The sequence below is a fragment of the Pagrus major genome, chromosome 16, assembly GCF_040436345.1.
Source record: "Pagrus major chromosome 16, Pma_NU_1.0".
Taxonomy (NCBI): Eukaryota; Metazoa; Chordata; class Actinopteri; order Spariformes; family Sparidae; genus Pagrus; species Pagrus major.
In genome coordinates, this window is record NC_133230.1 from 15,065,465 (window position 1) to 15,081,132 (window position 15,668).

Genomic DNA, 15,668 nt, shown 5'->3' on the forward strand with positions numbered 1-15,668 from the left:
CGTCCTTTGGAGGGCGCTAAGAGAATGTGTGTGCGCTCTCAACCGAGCAGAGGAGAGTAGAAGAGATGTATGAGAGGTAGACAGAGGAGTAGGAGGAAGAGGAGATGTCCTGCTGTTCCACCAAAACTTCACAGGCAAGCGAATGCACCAGACCACAGCTGAGAAGATGAAAAAAAAAAAAAAAAATCATAAAAAGCTGAAAGAAATGAAGTGAAGGAGAGAGAGAGAGGAAGGAGAAAGCAGGAGGTATGTTGCCTGTGGCCTATATTCCTTTAGTCATGCCTGCCCTGGCTTTTAACTGGGTGCTCGCCCTCTCCGTGATGGCCATTTTACAGACGTGACACAAGTTCGGTAACATGACAGCCGAGGGGCTTTCACATGCAATATGAATGAGGACACAGCACTTTGTGTGAGGCTTTCTCTGGGACTTGCTGTGAATGAATGTTGTGTGTGAATATGTGTGTGTGTGTGTAGTGAAATTGCGTGCCAGTGTAAGCCTGATTTACCAGTGTGCGTGTGTGTGCGTGCTTCTTTTTAATTAACACATGCCTGTGCATAAAAAGATGAGTTATCAGTATTTGCCTGTCCGGCTGTGCATGTGGATGTACTGCATGCATGTGCTCTCCTGTGTGTCCGGGAACATACATGCATGTCTGTGTGTGTGTCTCTGTGTGAGCCTGTGAGAGACAGACAAAGACAAAGAGGCTTGGAACGATAATGCTGCAGTACAGCGCCAGCGGATGTGATCCCAGATAAAAGCCACCAGGCTGCCTCTCTGCCTCTCCTCGCCTTCCTGCTGCTTTTCCGGACCAAGGAAAAAAGGGAAGTACAATCCCCTTTCTGCCTGTCTTATTTTTTCCCTTTGCCTCTCAGTCCCCCTCACCAGTGCTAAAAAGCGTGGCGGCAGTATGCAGTAGGAGGCAGTAATGGAGGGGCTGTGCTGGGCTGCGGAGCCTTTCTTGGCCGTGGGCCCGGCGGTGCTGGTGAAGTGTCATTACCGGCAGCGTTGCTAATGGATCGGGTACGGCTCCACCGCTCACCGCTAATGAGAGCAGCTAAAGGCCATGGACATGGGTGATTAACTCCCCCACCGTCGCTACACATGGCCAGGAGGATGCCCTGGGATGGATGTTAGTGTGCGTTCGTATGACTGTGTGGGTCCGTGCATGTGAATTTAAGGTTATCACACCTCCAGGGCTGTCATACTCAGGACGGGGTGAGGTGGCATATCCAGACTTCCTGACACATTACCACATTACCTCTCTGTGTCATCGCTCCTTCCCTCTCACCTTCCTGTCACTCGCTCTCTCTCTCCCTCCCGCTCTCTCTCAACCTGCTATCGTCTAAAAGGGCCTATCAGATTGTTGAAGTGACCTTCTCCCTGGTGAATCCAAACCATGCATACCAATTTTCCTCTGGACTTTTTTTTGCCTTCGCCTTCTCCTTCCCATTAACTTATTCAGCCTACTCACCTGTGAGGGCTGCATGAAAGCAAATGAAGGGAAGCGGGAGATAATTAGCAATATCAAAATCTCCCTGTCAAAGGGAGAATGTCCATTTGAAATGTTATATTTCTCTGCAGGACTCTGAGAGGAATTTAAATTAGATTTAACAAGAAAATTTAATAAGATAAGATTTCTTCTTCTACCATAACCATTAGTTAACCTATTTAATGTGGCAGGTTGAGCAGGGCATATTTCTGCAGTCGCTGCTGTGGAAAGTCAGGGGGATGTCAAGCCTGGCTACAGTGAATTGGGTTGCTATGGTGATAAAGATGATTTTTGTCCAATTTCAACTCTTTTAATACTTCCCTGTCCATAGTCAGGGGACAGGTTTGGGCGATATAAAGCATCCCTAATTGGCAATAAATGGTGTTTCGCTCTTGCAGTCACACACGTAGCCACCGTGTCTATGCACATGCACACACACACCTGCGCCTGGAACAGATGGCGTGCGCGTATGTTTGATGAACAGGAGGCCTGAATAGTTCCTTAACGAGGCTGGTGTGAATGGACTCCTTAAGTCTCTTCTCTACCATCACTCTCCATGACATACAGCTAGAACTACAGTATAAAGTCAGACCGCAATGCAGCAACACAAGGACAAAAATCCATACCATAGACAGAACCACTCTGGTACCACAGTGGTTTGGGCCTCTGCATCTTTTAAGGCACTGCATTTCTGTTTGATGGGTACAAGGATGATAGGAAAGTTTACTTTCTGCTTTAAGTTTTCTATTTCTCCAGAAATGTGTTGTTCTGGCACTGGTGGAATGAAGCACGGCACGTTAGCATGTTTAAATAAATCATCCGCCTCTATGTCTGTCACTCCACATCCATCCATCCCCTCCGTGTTGACATGCTGTTCTGTTGCATCGTGTGCAAGCTAGAGGATAACAGTTGGTCAAGGCAAGAGCATCCAGCCACTCAGTGTGGGTTATTAATGGCAGAGCAGCGAGGGGATGGGCTCTGATGACTATTGATCTTAGCTGTGGGGCTCCAACACGATGGAAGCTATTGGAGTTGCACACCAGCGGCTGTGAATCACAGTGCTGTACCACTTCACCATGAAAAGCCCTCCATATCTTGGCCCTCAGGCTTTGTTAACCACCCGCCTGCAGTAATGTATATTGGCAAAATCACTGTCATCTTTTTAATCACCTCCTTAAGCACATTCTTATCAGCAGGCTTTTACAGTATATCATATTACTATTTTAGCATTAAAGGTACCCTGTGGAGTTTTTGAACCCTCGTAGCGCTCTGGAGCACTTCTGTTAAAGGAGACATATTATGCTCATTTTCAGGTTCATCATTTTATTTTGGGTTAGTACTAGAATAGGTTTACATGCTTTAGTGCTGTCCAGGGCTACAGCACTGTATTCTCCCTCTACTACACTACAGCTGAAGGCTGTAAAAACAATGAGCAAAGATGCTAAAACCCTCACGAGAAAACTGCATAATTATCTGTGTGATGAGTGACCCCTTTCAAAAGTAATTTTGTCATTGTTAATAGTAAAATATTGATCGGCACATCTTTAAGTTAAAATACTAGACGGACTCCAAAATATGCAGTAAACAGTTAACTCTGTCCCACAAAATGACTGCTATTATCTGTAATCAAGAATTCAGAGTATCAGGCAAAAATCTGACTGCACTGCGGCGTCTGTTGCTTACTGTAAGTTTATGCATTTAATGTGCATACAAATTGACAACATATAATTTAAATTCAGAGTAAAGGTCATATTCAGAGCACAATTTAGATTCAGAATACATTTATAAAGAACATGAAAAGTTAGAGAACAAACTTCAAATACAGAACATTAAAATTCATTTAAAAGTGGCACAACTCATGCACCACATTCACATTTCTTGGCTAAGAGCCCTGAAACACATTCAAAATGCACTGTGAAATTAAAAAAAAAAAACAACAATGCCATAAAAGGACCTAACTGCTCAGTGTTGGAGGGACCCACCATGTCAACATGTGTTACTACGCTACACAAGAAGAGAGTGCACGCTCAGTTAACTTACCCCGGGTGAGTAAAGGTTAAATATAGCCATGCATTGTTTATGGAAATGCAGAATAACTCACTGTACTTAGACTTTGTCATAGAAAAGCAAGGGAAACAGCCCAGATAATAGAGGAAAGCGCTTCACACAAATCTGTCTTCCAGGGACAGAGAGGCTGTCAATCACCATGACAACAGAGACCTGGGTTCTACATGCAATGACAGGAGTAGGATGGAGAACACAGAGGGAAGGTCACCTCTTGTCATGTCAAACACTGTGTCGCTCGCGCACAAACGCAGACACTGACACACACGCAGATACTAAAATGACAGCGTGTGCACATCCGCACATGCACACAGCAACTAACGCAAAGTGTCACAGATAGACTCATGTTGAGTGGTGAGAGCTCGAAGATGGTAAATAAATCAGTAACAAGGCGATAGGCACCAAACACGGTAAATTTAATCAGTGAGGGGGCACGGATGGCATGTTTATGTGTGCCATCCATAAACAGCAGGCCTGAGGTTCTTTAGCATTCTGTAATCAAGTTGTTCAAGATAGACGGTCACCAAACTCAGCTGGGTGACTACAGAAGTTGTTTTTCTTGTGAAGCAGCTGAATTCCAAAGCAGTGACCATCACACACAGGCAGCGCTCCATGCTTCCTCATTACTAGGCGAGGTTTTCCTTAACCCTCCGTGCCGATCCTCGCTGCAAAATAACACTGCCTTCTCGGAAAGCTATGGTCACCACACCAGTGTCACAGCCTGGGCGGACCGGGAACATTTGGTTCTTTTCTTGGAGAGAAGAAGAAAGCCACAGCCATACACAAACAGCCGCAGAGAGCCCTGGAACAGCCAAGAGTATTCTGAGGTGTGGCTCCTCCTTCAGCGGCCAGAGGCTGTCGTGATAAGTTGTTGACTTTGGAGATGTTACTTATGGCAGGTGCTCTTCTGCGGTGAAAGCGGAGTCACGTGGCCAGTGGGGGTAATCAAAACAACCTCGCCACATGTGTGCACACATGAGGAATGTGCTCTAAGAGTATGTGGTGTCAAGTCCAGTTTACTACACGGATAGGTACAGATTTCAGTTCCTAACCCCTCTTTTAACAGTCTTTCTCAATTGGCCAGTATAAAAGGGCTTCCACATCTGGCTTAAGAATGAGAGTTATAGGAAACATGTCTCAATTCCGATAGATGATAAAGTGTGGCATGCCTTGTGTGCAGCTCAGCCATGGAGAAGTTATGCTACACAGCACATCGCCTCAGGAAGGCTAAGCAGGCAGAAAGGGGAGAGGCAGACAGAGTAAACCAGAAATGAAAAAAGGAGAGAGAGTGCCTTAACCCACTTTCTACTATAATTCAACCCATCAAACATCAGAAGCCATCATCATAGATTAGCCTGTCTCTAATCCTGGCTGTTAACACAGCTGGGGCAGATTAGGGTGGGGGCATTCCTGACAGAGCCAACATGGCGTCACAGTCGCTGACAGCTCACCTGGAAACACATGGATAACTGTACAATACAGCACTGTTTCAATCATACACACACACACAAACACACACAGAGAGATCAAACGTAGTCCCACAGCAAAGCTGCCTGCTTGCCTGCCCCCGGGGCAGCAGGGTTAGGGCAGGAAGTCAGGCTTCAGAGCTGTGTGACACCTCTAAGTCGACTTGATCCTGAAACAGGGGGGAGTTCCTGGTGTAGGGGCCGGTGTCTGCAAGCGAGTGTGTGCGTGGAATAAAGTAAACTGATGGAGTGATAGACTTGATGTTTGATTTAGAGAGTGAGTGAGACAGAAAGTGTAAGAGAGAGACAGAAATTAGAGGGTGAAAGTGAGGAAGGTGGAGAATAGAGAGCTCTGTCACACTGTTAAGCTTCACAGGAAATCTGTTTAATGTGGAAGATCAGGGAGGAAATATGCTCTCTCAATATCTGGCCACGAATGCATGCAGTGTCAAACAAATGATACGGCAGCTCCATGGCAGAGCACATGTGGTGACAGCCTAAGAAGGTTTGGCTTTCTTGACAGGAAATGTAAAATTCATCTCTTACACAATGTGCACTTTGTTTTTGAGCTACATGAACAATGTTCCGGAAAGATAAAAGGCCTCTACTTAGTCCTTCTACCAACTGCTTAATGGACACATACTGTTTTCTTTGTTTAATATTCTGTCTCAACTCTTAAGAGCAGATGTTGACTTTTTAGATGTTTTGCATAGCTGGACTGGTATGATGAAAAGGAGTAACAGCAAAACAGCCACAAATACATTTAAAGTGCACCTGGGCATTCATTGGAAGCACAATAAAGCTTTGGATTTATTGACCACCACAAAAAAACAGTGTAAATGCTACATCCTGCATTTATATTCCTTCATTAATCGAACAAATGCTTTACTTATTAATGGTATTTACTGAAAGATTCAGATATGCTGTGTAACTGTCCCTCATTTCAGGAAGAAACAAGGTTTCACCACATGATGTCCTCACAGGAAGTACAACACCGTAATCCATTTAGTTAACACACAGAGTGAAAGTAAAAAGGGTAAAATACACAACAGTTAGCTCAACAGTAAATTAACGGGTACCATAAATGTCTTCTGTCTCGGACAGCTAGTATAATGGCTCCCGTTATTAGCAGTTAACTGATCACATAAAAACTGCATTAACAAATCACAAATCAGAGAGTAGCTATAGATGAGACAGGGTATCAAATAAAAAAACGCCTGTTAATATTTGCTTGGTCACAGTTATGACAAAATGGTTGTTGTAACAAATACAAGTTTAACTGCTACTACGACTGTCAACAGAACGATCAGCTGAAACTAACTGCTGCTGGCAGAATTAATCTGTTTTAGGAAAATACTGTGCAGCTGTAGTTAAATGCACACTGTTTTCTTTTCTGATTAAATCATTTTGCATCTGTTTTGGGTCAGCTGTTCACTAATACATTCTGTTATTTCCACTTAAAAGGGATGAAAACATCATGCATTCGCCTTCAGTGCTACAGTCTATCCGCAAAGGTCCAGGTAGGCGTGTTGGAGAGGAGAAACATGCGTCACTGTGCATTTACGATGCAAGGATGAAAATGCAAAGAGAGGCCGCAGCCAGAAGGTTGTCAGGTTGAATCGTTTACATGTTTGGTTTATGAAATTGTTTAAGTTACCCATAAAAAACATGCATAGTAAGGTGAAGATTTTTTTTGTTTTGTTGTTTTCACCCCTGACTACTGACTTGAAGGCACCACCGCCTTTGCTGCTCATAAAGCTTACTGCTGTGGTCGCAAGACCATCTAGATGAGTGTATCATTTTTTAATCAACTTGGGAGCTTCTCTCATCTGGTTTATGGCAGCTAGACAAGCTTGTGTTTGGGTGTTTGTGTAATGTGGGTGGTTCATTGGAGCGCAGCGAGGGAGTACTCACACTTCCTGTAGTGCCCAGGGACAGATGGTTCATCTGCTGGGTGATAGGGCCCATCATGCTGGCAGGCTGCATGGACATAGTGTGGTCCATGGCTGGCGTGATCACTGCACCCTGGTGGAACGAGAGGAAAAGACAAGGAGAAGGTGAGATGACTGATGACTTTTAGTCTTTATTCTGATTCCTATTAGCTTGCACAAAGTGGTTGATGGTGCTCCATGAGTCAATGTGAAATATTTTAAAAACATATCAAAGAAAACAGCAAAGCAAACATAAATATGAGAGAGAAGGCTGACTGATTTTGCAAGGGAAAGGAGGTATAAAGGTGGATAAAGAAGGGGATAAAGTGTGAGGGAGGATGGAGACTTGGAGTTGTGGTGGCTAAAGGTGGACAGGCAGGAAGTCAGGGTTAGAGAGGAGAAGAAATGTGACAAAAGTAAGCAGGAGGACAGGAAGGAGAAGAGTTGGGGGAGGAGATCATATCGCCAAAAACATAAAAGCAATAATAACAGAGGAAGAAAGAAGCATGGGGCCCAGGCAAGGGTGACACAGGGACAATGCAGCCAGAGAAGAAGAAAGGAAGAGGCACAGTGTCGATAAACAGGAACAAAACACAGGGACTTTTTCAAGATCGATACACACTATTGTCTTTGCTCCATCAAAATCATCAATATCGGCTGCTGATGTATCAACAATATGGGTTTGTGCGGTTCATTGATTGATGGGAGAGGATGCTTTCTCCCTCCCTGTCTCTCCCTCTCTCCCTCACTCACTCCCCTCCTGGTATAATGCGCGGCATGTTTTCCCTAACAGGCGGATGAGAACGCTAGAAGCTTCTTTTTTCACGGTGCAGTGGAACATGAGGGAAAGTGATGAAACCATTGTTGCTCTTTCATCCCTTGTCATGATAGCTCCATTTCCCCAGCACTGAAGCCTCGGGAGGAACGCTTTCAAAACCAAGCCCTTTTCCTCTGCTCGCCTCCCTTTTCACTTTGTGTTGTAAGAGTGTTTATGTGGGTTTGTAGGTAAGCCTGCAACACACTGTGTCTAACAGCATCCGTGCACAAGTGTGAAAGAGACTGACAGTATCTGTGTGTGTGTATATGAGCGTGCGACTCCAATAAAGTGTGTTTGCGAGTGCGCGCGTGCATGTGCGCACCCCACTGGTGACTCTGTGTGGGCCTATTGGAGAACAAACTGTGCAGACACAGCCTGTCAGAATCGCTCTGCTTGTCTACTCCCTGCATTCTCAACACAGCTACCTCCCTCTCTCCTCCCTCACTCACTCAATGTGCAAGCTTCATGTGATCCTTCCCTGAGTTTCAGCTCAGCACAAAAAGAAAGACACCGAGTGGAAAGCTGAGATCGGCGTCTGAAGAAGAACTCCAAGTGAACCCAAATCTTTGGCAGTTGAAACTTAACCTCGTTATAACATAGTTAGAGTTGACTAAATTATTTATGCATCATTAAATTAAAACAGGTTGCACCACACAAACTTGAGGCTTTCATTTACAGACATTTTTGCCTCTCAGGCTGACACGACACTCGATCAAAATGTTGTACGATAAATAATGTAAACTGGGAAGATTTAACATAATGTGCCTCAAATTAGTCTTGACTTGACAACAAATTATGCTTATAACATCAGCCTGAACAACAATATAATGTTGTTAGAATTGCATAATCAGATTAATTGATGAATATTATTAACGGCCCACACTCTGGTATCAACAACTTATGTTACTCACTTCAATGATTTAACTACTGTGCTTACGTGAACCCAAACCGTCATCTTTTCCTTAACTTGTCCAAGTAGTTTTGGTGCCTAAACCCAGTCAAACTCCTTCTGTTTCACAAAGGTAATCAAGAGTTTATAGAATAGAATAGATTTTTATTGTCATTGTTTAAAAAAAATAAAAAAAATAACGAAACATGGATGGCTGTATTATTGTTACCATGGCCACAAAGGTTACCTGACTTTCCTGCATGTCCAAATAAACTAAAGATAAAGATATTAAGAGCAGTGGGCTTTTGTTTTCTGAAGAATGGGTAACCTGACAAATGGGCTTCTGGTCAACTGAATGTAGTGTTTCCCACACATAGACTTTACTTGGGCAGGCCACCCAGGTTTATTAACAGCAGCCTAAGTATATTTGGCGACCCACCATCCACGATCAGCTAACTAGTGGTCTATCTGCCCTCACCCTAGCCCCTCGTGTTTTCGAACATTTGCACATGCTCCGTAGAGACCTACACACAGTCGTTGCTTTGTTACACTCTCATTTGCTCTGTTTTTATTGCTGTCATTGACATACCTTACATCATGATTGTTGTTTTAAAACTTCTTTCTCGATTTTAGGTTGCCAACTATACATCTGACCAGGGACTACGGATGAAAACTAGCCTCTTGGCTAATTCTGACATATTTACAGTAATACTAATATTATATGTTATATTAATATGTACTGTCCCTAAGAAATAAAATGGATAAATGAAAATGAAATGAAATCTACTAATTACTAAGAACATAGGAAGGACGTGGCATACTTTACTCAAGCAATGCAGATCCATTACTTTAACGATACCCCAATGTAAAACTCATCTCTTATCCAATTTGTGTGGAAAATCTGAACCTGCAAAGTAATGTGTATCTATAGCTGTCACGTAAATGCAGTGGAGTAATAAGGACAACATTTTTCTCTGAAATGTAGTGGAGCTGAAGTTTAAAGTAGCGAAAAATGAAAATGCCTAGTGCTTAGTTCCGTTTCACCGCTGGCTGTGACGGACGAGAAAAAAAAGGAGAGGGGAAAAGAGGAGACAGACAGAAAGACTGCGTGAGGACAGGAGAGGGATGATTAAGGAGAGAGCTGATGGAGGTCATGAGGAAGACAGGAGCGAGAGGAGACGGACAGGGAGAGGGAGGAGAGAGAATTAGAGAGAGGAGGCTGAGGAACACATGGGGAGAAAGGCAGAGATGACAAAGAAGAAGAAGAGAAGGCAAGGAGGAGAGAAGGAAAGAGAAAGAGAGGAGCGAGAGGGAGGTAGCAGGAGCTGTGGGCTACCTGTTACCGATTCAGCCTCTGACAATGCCTTTATAATGGGAAAGGGAGAGCAACGGAAAGGCTTAATTCACAGACGTGTCAGGGAGAGTTAAGCCGATTTGTGATTTCGATTTTCTGTGTTTGTGAGACTGAGTGTCTGTGAGAGAGGGGGTTTTAGTGTGTGTGTGTGTATGTGGGTGTCTGTCGCGTCGTGTGTCTGTCCGACTAGAGAGGACAGAAAATGAGAAAGGGACTGACACAAATAGACAATATGTGTTTTTGATTTGTCCCCTGAGAGAGACAGAGAAAGAGCAAGATAATGGATGCTACAGACAAATCTGATACAAATGTATGAGATGATGTTTACAGATCTCCTCAATGCATGCATATGTTTTGGTGTGTGTGTGTGTGTGTGTGTGTGTGTGTGTGTCTGTGAAAAACCCATCTTGCTTAAGATGGTATTGATCCTGGTCCAGACAGGAGACAGACGACATCATCCCCCTGGTTGTTAAATAGGCTGATATACACTCAACGACTGCAGACAACGTACAGTAAATAAGAAAACTTGTAAAAAATCTTACAACCAGCCGTGTTTTTTAATGGCCGCTCATTACAAGTAAATAGAAACACTCTAACTGATGGAGTGCTGATCGGTATCAGCTCATAATCATCACTTTGTCTTTCGAGTTGCTGATCAGAAATAACTATTGTAAAATGTGTAAGGAGAATACATAAAAGTCACACAGATAGTGAGTGTTTTTACTGCCTGATCCATTACGACTAAAAGAGCTCCACCACGTGAAGCGTTTTACATTCCTGTCGAGCCCTACACAGACTCAAGATGCAGTCGGGAAGGCAGTATGTTCGGTTGATAGCGTCACGCTTATGGAATTCAGTATTTGGTTTCTTGCTGCACAGAATTTTATCCAGTTTTCAGAATGCAAATTTAAAATGTGGCCTTTCTGTTTACAACCATCTGACTATGAGGCGAGCAGGAAAGACAGACACAACACGTTACATTAACGTAACATCTACGCCTACGTCTGACACAATGCATTATATAAACAAATTTCAAATATTCTTAAACTGCATACTGTGAACTTTTAAACATTCCTGCACAAAACTGTACAGCTCTTCCATTTAATTAACATATTGTAATATATTTCTATAATGTTTTTTCATATTTTCAAGTAATTTTTTTTATTTTCTTTTGAAGCTTGACTTGCAGTACTTGTATTTTATCTTTCTTCATATTTTGTCTGTCTGCAATGTTTATAATTATACACCAAAAATGCCAAGGAAAAAACAAAAAATAAAAAACCTACGTGGCAATAAACCAGATTCTGATTCTGATGTATCATGGCAAGAATTTTAGCTACACTTTATAATTCCCTTCATTAATAAATGGTAAATTTATAGTTAAAGAAACTTTAGTTAATAGTTGTTTCAATTTTAACAAACACTGAAATGCTTTATAAACCATTTATTAAGCAACTGTTTATATTAAAGTTGCAACTGATTTACTAACATTTACAATTGCTTCATAAATGGTTTATAAAGCATTTCATTGTTAACTATTAACCTAGGTTTAATAAACTTAAATTAAACATTTATTAATGATGATCCAAACTATTTGTGATGTCACAAATCAAAATTAAAAGCCTGCCTCTTAAAATCAGCTTTCCAATGAGCATTAAGAAAATGTAAACTTTCAACAATGAATGTGAAAACAGCCTTCTGCTTAAGCTCAAACATTCAACTGTAAGAACGAGAAGAAATACACAGTTTTCACTAGAGGGGGGAAAGACACGGCAAGAAACAAAACTGCTAAAGATGGAATGTGTGACCATAGAGTATTAGGATATGCACTTAAATCTCTGCTCAAAGTGAAAAGACAGTAATCTGGATCATATGTAGAGTGAAAAAATAATTAATGGAACCTTACAAATGAGGAAAACATTTTTACAGGATGTCTTAGCAAGAAGCTTCCTATTAAATTCCTGTAAAACATATTGACTTCAAAACTGATCAGCATCAGCCCTAAAAAACCCTGATGAAAGCATCCCTACAGCGAGCCATTTCGCTCATCTCTATTGCTGCTGCAGGTTATAATATCCAACATTATTGCCTATCTACATTGTTGCTTGAAACTGGTGCTGAGATATCACTACCTTCAGGCGGTGGCGATGCCCTCGCTCTAACTGAAAGCAGCCTGAGGCCACAAAGAGAAGCTCACACACCGATCCTGACCTTGTAGGCCCTGATGTCTCACTGCTGGCAAGAAGGCATGTGACTATTGAAACTAGCGAAGAGTACTGTTCAGACATTGTCCACCGAATCAGTAAAAGCCTGGTAAGAAATAAGAATGGGGCGTGAACAACATTTTTCAAAGTGAGTGCAGCTTTCCCGACAGGTGAAGCATGAAAACTTGGAGGGAAAAAAAGACCGAAGAGGCACATTAAAAGCCTCAAGAACGTGAAACAATGACAGAGGCTGTGTTCCTCCGTCTTCCACTCAAACAAAGCATCACTTGTGTCGTCCACATGAAAGAGGACCCGCGCTCGACTCAACACATTCCTCGCTGTGTTTGACAGTTGGTTTCTCCATGTGAGGTTTAGTGGTTTGGATACTGATGCTGGGGGTGTGTGTGTGCATGTGTTAGTGTGTTTTTTGTCGAGGTAAATATGACACACACACTGCAGAGTAATACATATACATTTCTTCATCTCCAGCGAGACACACACAGACTGAGCTTATTCACTCAGTCGTTATTGGTTTGGAAAGCCTGGTGTTATAGCACATCTGCTGGTGATTGACTGGTAACCGTATACAGTACAGAATGCCAGGGACCCCTAATACTCCAGGCCTGCACACCTGAAGCTTATAAACTGTGGGCTATGAAACTGCGGCCGTAGAAACCACAAAATTACACAAGGAATTATGGAATTTTTAATATCAGTATAGTGTGTGTATATGCCTTTTTCTTTCATCTATATTTAAATGTTCCAGCATGATCTGAATGCGTGTGCTTTTAATTATTATTCTGTGTTTGTTACAAAAGCTGCCCATAACTTTGCCTTCACCTACCTCGGCTGTGACCACAGTTTCCCAATACCCTCAGGCACCTTTTTGTTCGTGTAAGCCCAAAAAAGGGAGGCAGCATCCAGGGTCTTTCACGCTAATCCAAAGCACGAATCCCTCCTCGGGGCTAAGAGACTACCAGGGCTGCCCTACTCTTACCGACACAGACTGTCGACAACACAAAGCGTATCATAGACTAAGCCAGGGAAGAGAACTGCTCATTTTACACAACTTTAAGAAGCAGGGAAATGCACACTGATAATAGCAATGAATGAAGCTTCATAAGTTGACATTGATGCAGATAGCGGCTTATCGTGGCCTTGGCAGTCATGTTTAAATTTAGAAATCTCATTTTTTAAAAGGTTTTGAAAAGCTTCACTGCAAACTTGACAAGAACCTACAGGGAGGGGATAGTTACTGTGGAAATGAAACAGCTGAGGGGCCACAAGGATGTATGTTAACAGATTAACATGTGGAGACAGACATCGGTGACGGATTGTTCACCTCCTGCCCAGATGTTTATCTACGGTGTAGCTGTTTATCCTCCACAATGAAATGAAAACAAGAGTGATGATTGATCAGTCTCCTTCCACTTATTGATTCATTTGTCTGTCAATCAGGTGCAATATCTCAGAGGATGCAGATTATGTTAACAGTCAAAAAATGTTTTAGCACTGAAACCTGTATCTTTAATAATAAAGCAGTTGAAATGTGAGGTGCTGTAGGCTACAATTATAGATCAAACTAGAATGACCCAAAAGTCCCAGATACCAGTCACCTAATTACGCCTGATTTTTTTCTTTTACCTAGATCAATGCATTATTACCTGAGAAATAAAAAAATACCTTCTTTTTAAGATACAAAAATGTGAAAACATCAGTTACCTTATCTGTATCTGCCATGAGAAGCAGGTAATTATCGGTTATTAATATTGGTCAGGCTGGGAACCGAACTTCGATACTTTTATGGCACCAACTGAAAAGCCTCGATTCCATCGAGTATCAATAAACATCTTGTCATTCAATACCAAATTTTGATACCTCGGGAGTTATTCTCACCGCGTCACTGAGCCAATAAGCAAGCAGCATGCTTGTCAGGCTGAGACCTAATAGGGCTGTTGATTGGCTGTCTCGAGGCATGCAGGAAAAACACTCGGCCACGGTCAGAGACGGGGCTCACCACACTGTGGTAAACAGGTATATTTTTTTGTGTTATGAAACTGCTTTGAGCCTCTCAGGGACTGGTATCGAAGTCAAAGCATGGACTTTTTTCACAGCAGTCACTTTGACATTAAACAGGAGGTGTTACTAGTGATACTAATTAAGATTATGTCCCATTCAGGTCAAACAGAGTCAAGGTGCTGCTATTGTGCATGTTGGCTCACTAGAAAGTCTCCACTACACCAAATGGAACGGAAGTCATTAATTAAACCTGTGTCTACCTTCTATTTCATGTTAATATGGCTGCCGTGAAAAAGGGTCTCTTGGTTCTGGTACCAGTATTGAACATTTTTAAATGACACCCAGCCCCAAGTACTGTCTGAAAAAAATTCACCATTGTTCATCCCTACTTACTGGTCGTGTTGCTTTGTTGTGCATGAATAACTGTATGTGCGTCTGTGAGTACAAGAGAGATCCAAACTATTATTTTGATCCCTATTAATGCTGCTCATGATTAAAAATGCTCATACTAATGAGGTTATTACCAAAAAGAAACAATTAACTTGTCCTCATTAAAGAGGACAAGATATCTGGATGACTTTTGAAGTGTGTGTGTGTGTGTGTGTGTGTGTGTGTGTGTGTGTGCATTGTGCGTCTTTGAGAGAGGATAAGGGTGCTAGATGAAGCATGTAACAGTATTTGTCATGTCTTCATGGGAGGTCCATTCCTCTCCACGCTCAGATCAACCGTTCTCTGACTGCCTTTCGTAGACAAATGGATCATTTCACACACGAGGATCTCTCCAGAATATTTACTCTATTTCCAAAAGAAAAAAAAGATCAGAAATCCAATTAAAAAAAACAGAGCCAGCTAATACAGCCTGTCCACCAAAGCATATCAGCTTTAGTCTCAAAATGTATTTTTGCTTCCATCGCAAGATTTTTCCGAGGTAATATCCAAAAGCTTATAGCGAAAATGCAGCAGCTCAATCTCTCTATCAGTCACCCTGTGGCACCGCAACAATATCTCTCTTATATGAATGAAACTTTAACCCTGAACAGACGATTTTTTGCTGGCACCGGCACAGTAGCTGCAGTTGTACTCTGAAAGGGCAGCAGAGAACAGAGAGACTCTAGAGGCAAAAACAGGGAGGAATGAGAGGGAGATGTATAGAAAGAGAGGGATGAAGAGATAGAAAGGGGGGAGAAAGAGCAGCGAGAGCAACTCAAGGACGACCGTAGCCCCGTCTCAAATTCTGCCTCGCCAGTCAAATCCATGAGGCCGACATAATGTTCCCCTTCTGAATCCGCCGAGCGTTTTTCATGTCAAGCGAGGGAGATGGGTATCACACAGTGCACAGATTCACCTCCATCCGATGAGGGCAGATAGTTATGGTTCAATTCTAAAAGGCCCCGCAAGCGTCTATTCAAAGCCGAAGCCAGGGAGAACTGGCTG

The 15,668-nt window shown here is 42.5% G+C and overlaps 1 protein-coding gene across 3 annotated transcripts in view; it reads right to left on the minus strand.

Annotated features, from left to right (window-relative positions):
* Nucleotides 1-15,668, minus strand: part of rbms3 (RNA binding motif, single stranded interacting protein) — a 294,917-nt gene that overhangs the window by 10,462 nt on the left and 268,787 nt on the right. For all 3 annotated transcript variants that reach the window (XM_073483024.1, XM_073483022.1, XM_073483023.1), the window contains one exon: nucleotides 6,935-7,045. In XM_073483024.1, the coding sequence (XP_073339125.1) occupies nucleotides 6,935-7,045 (111 nt within the window). The remainder of the gene's footprint in view (nucleotides 1-6,934; nucleotides 7,046-15,668) is intronic.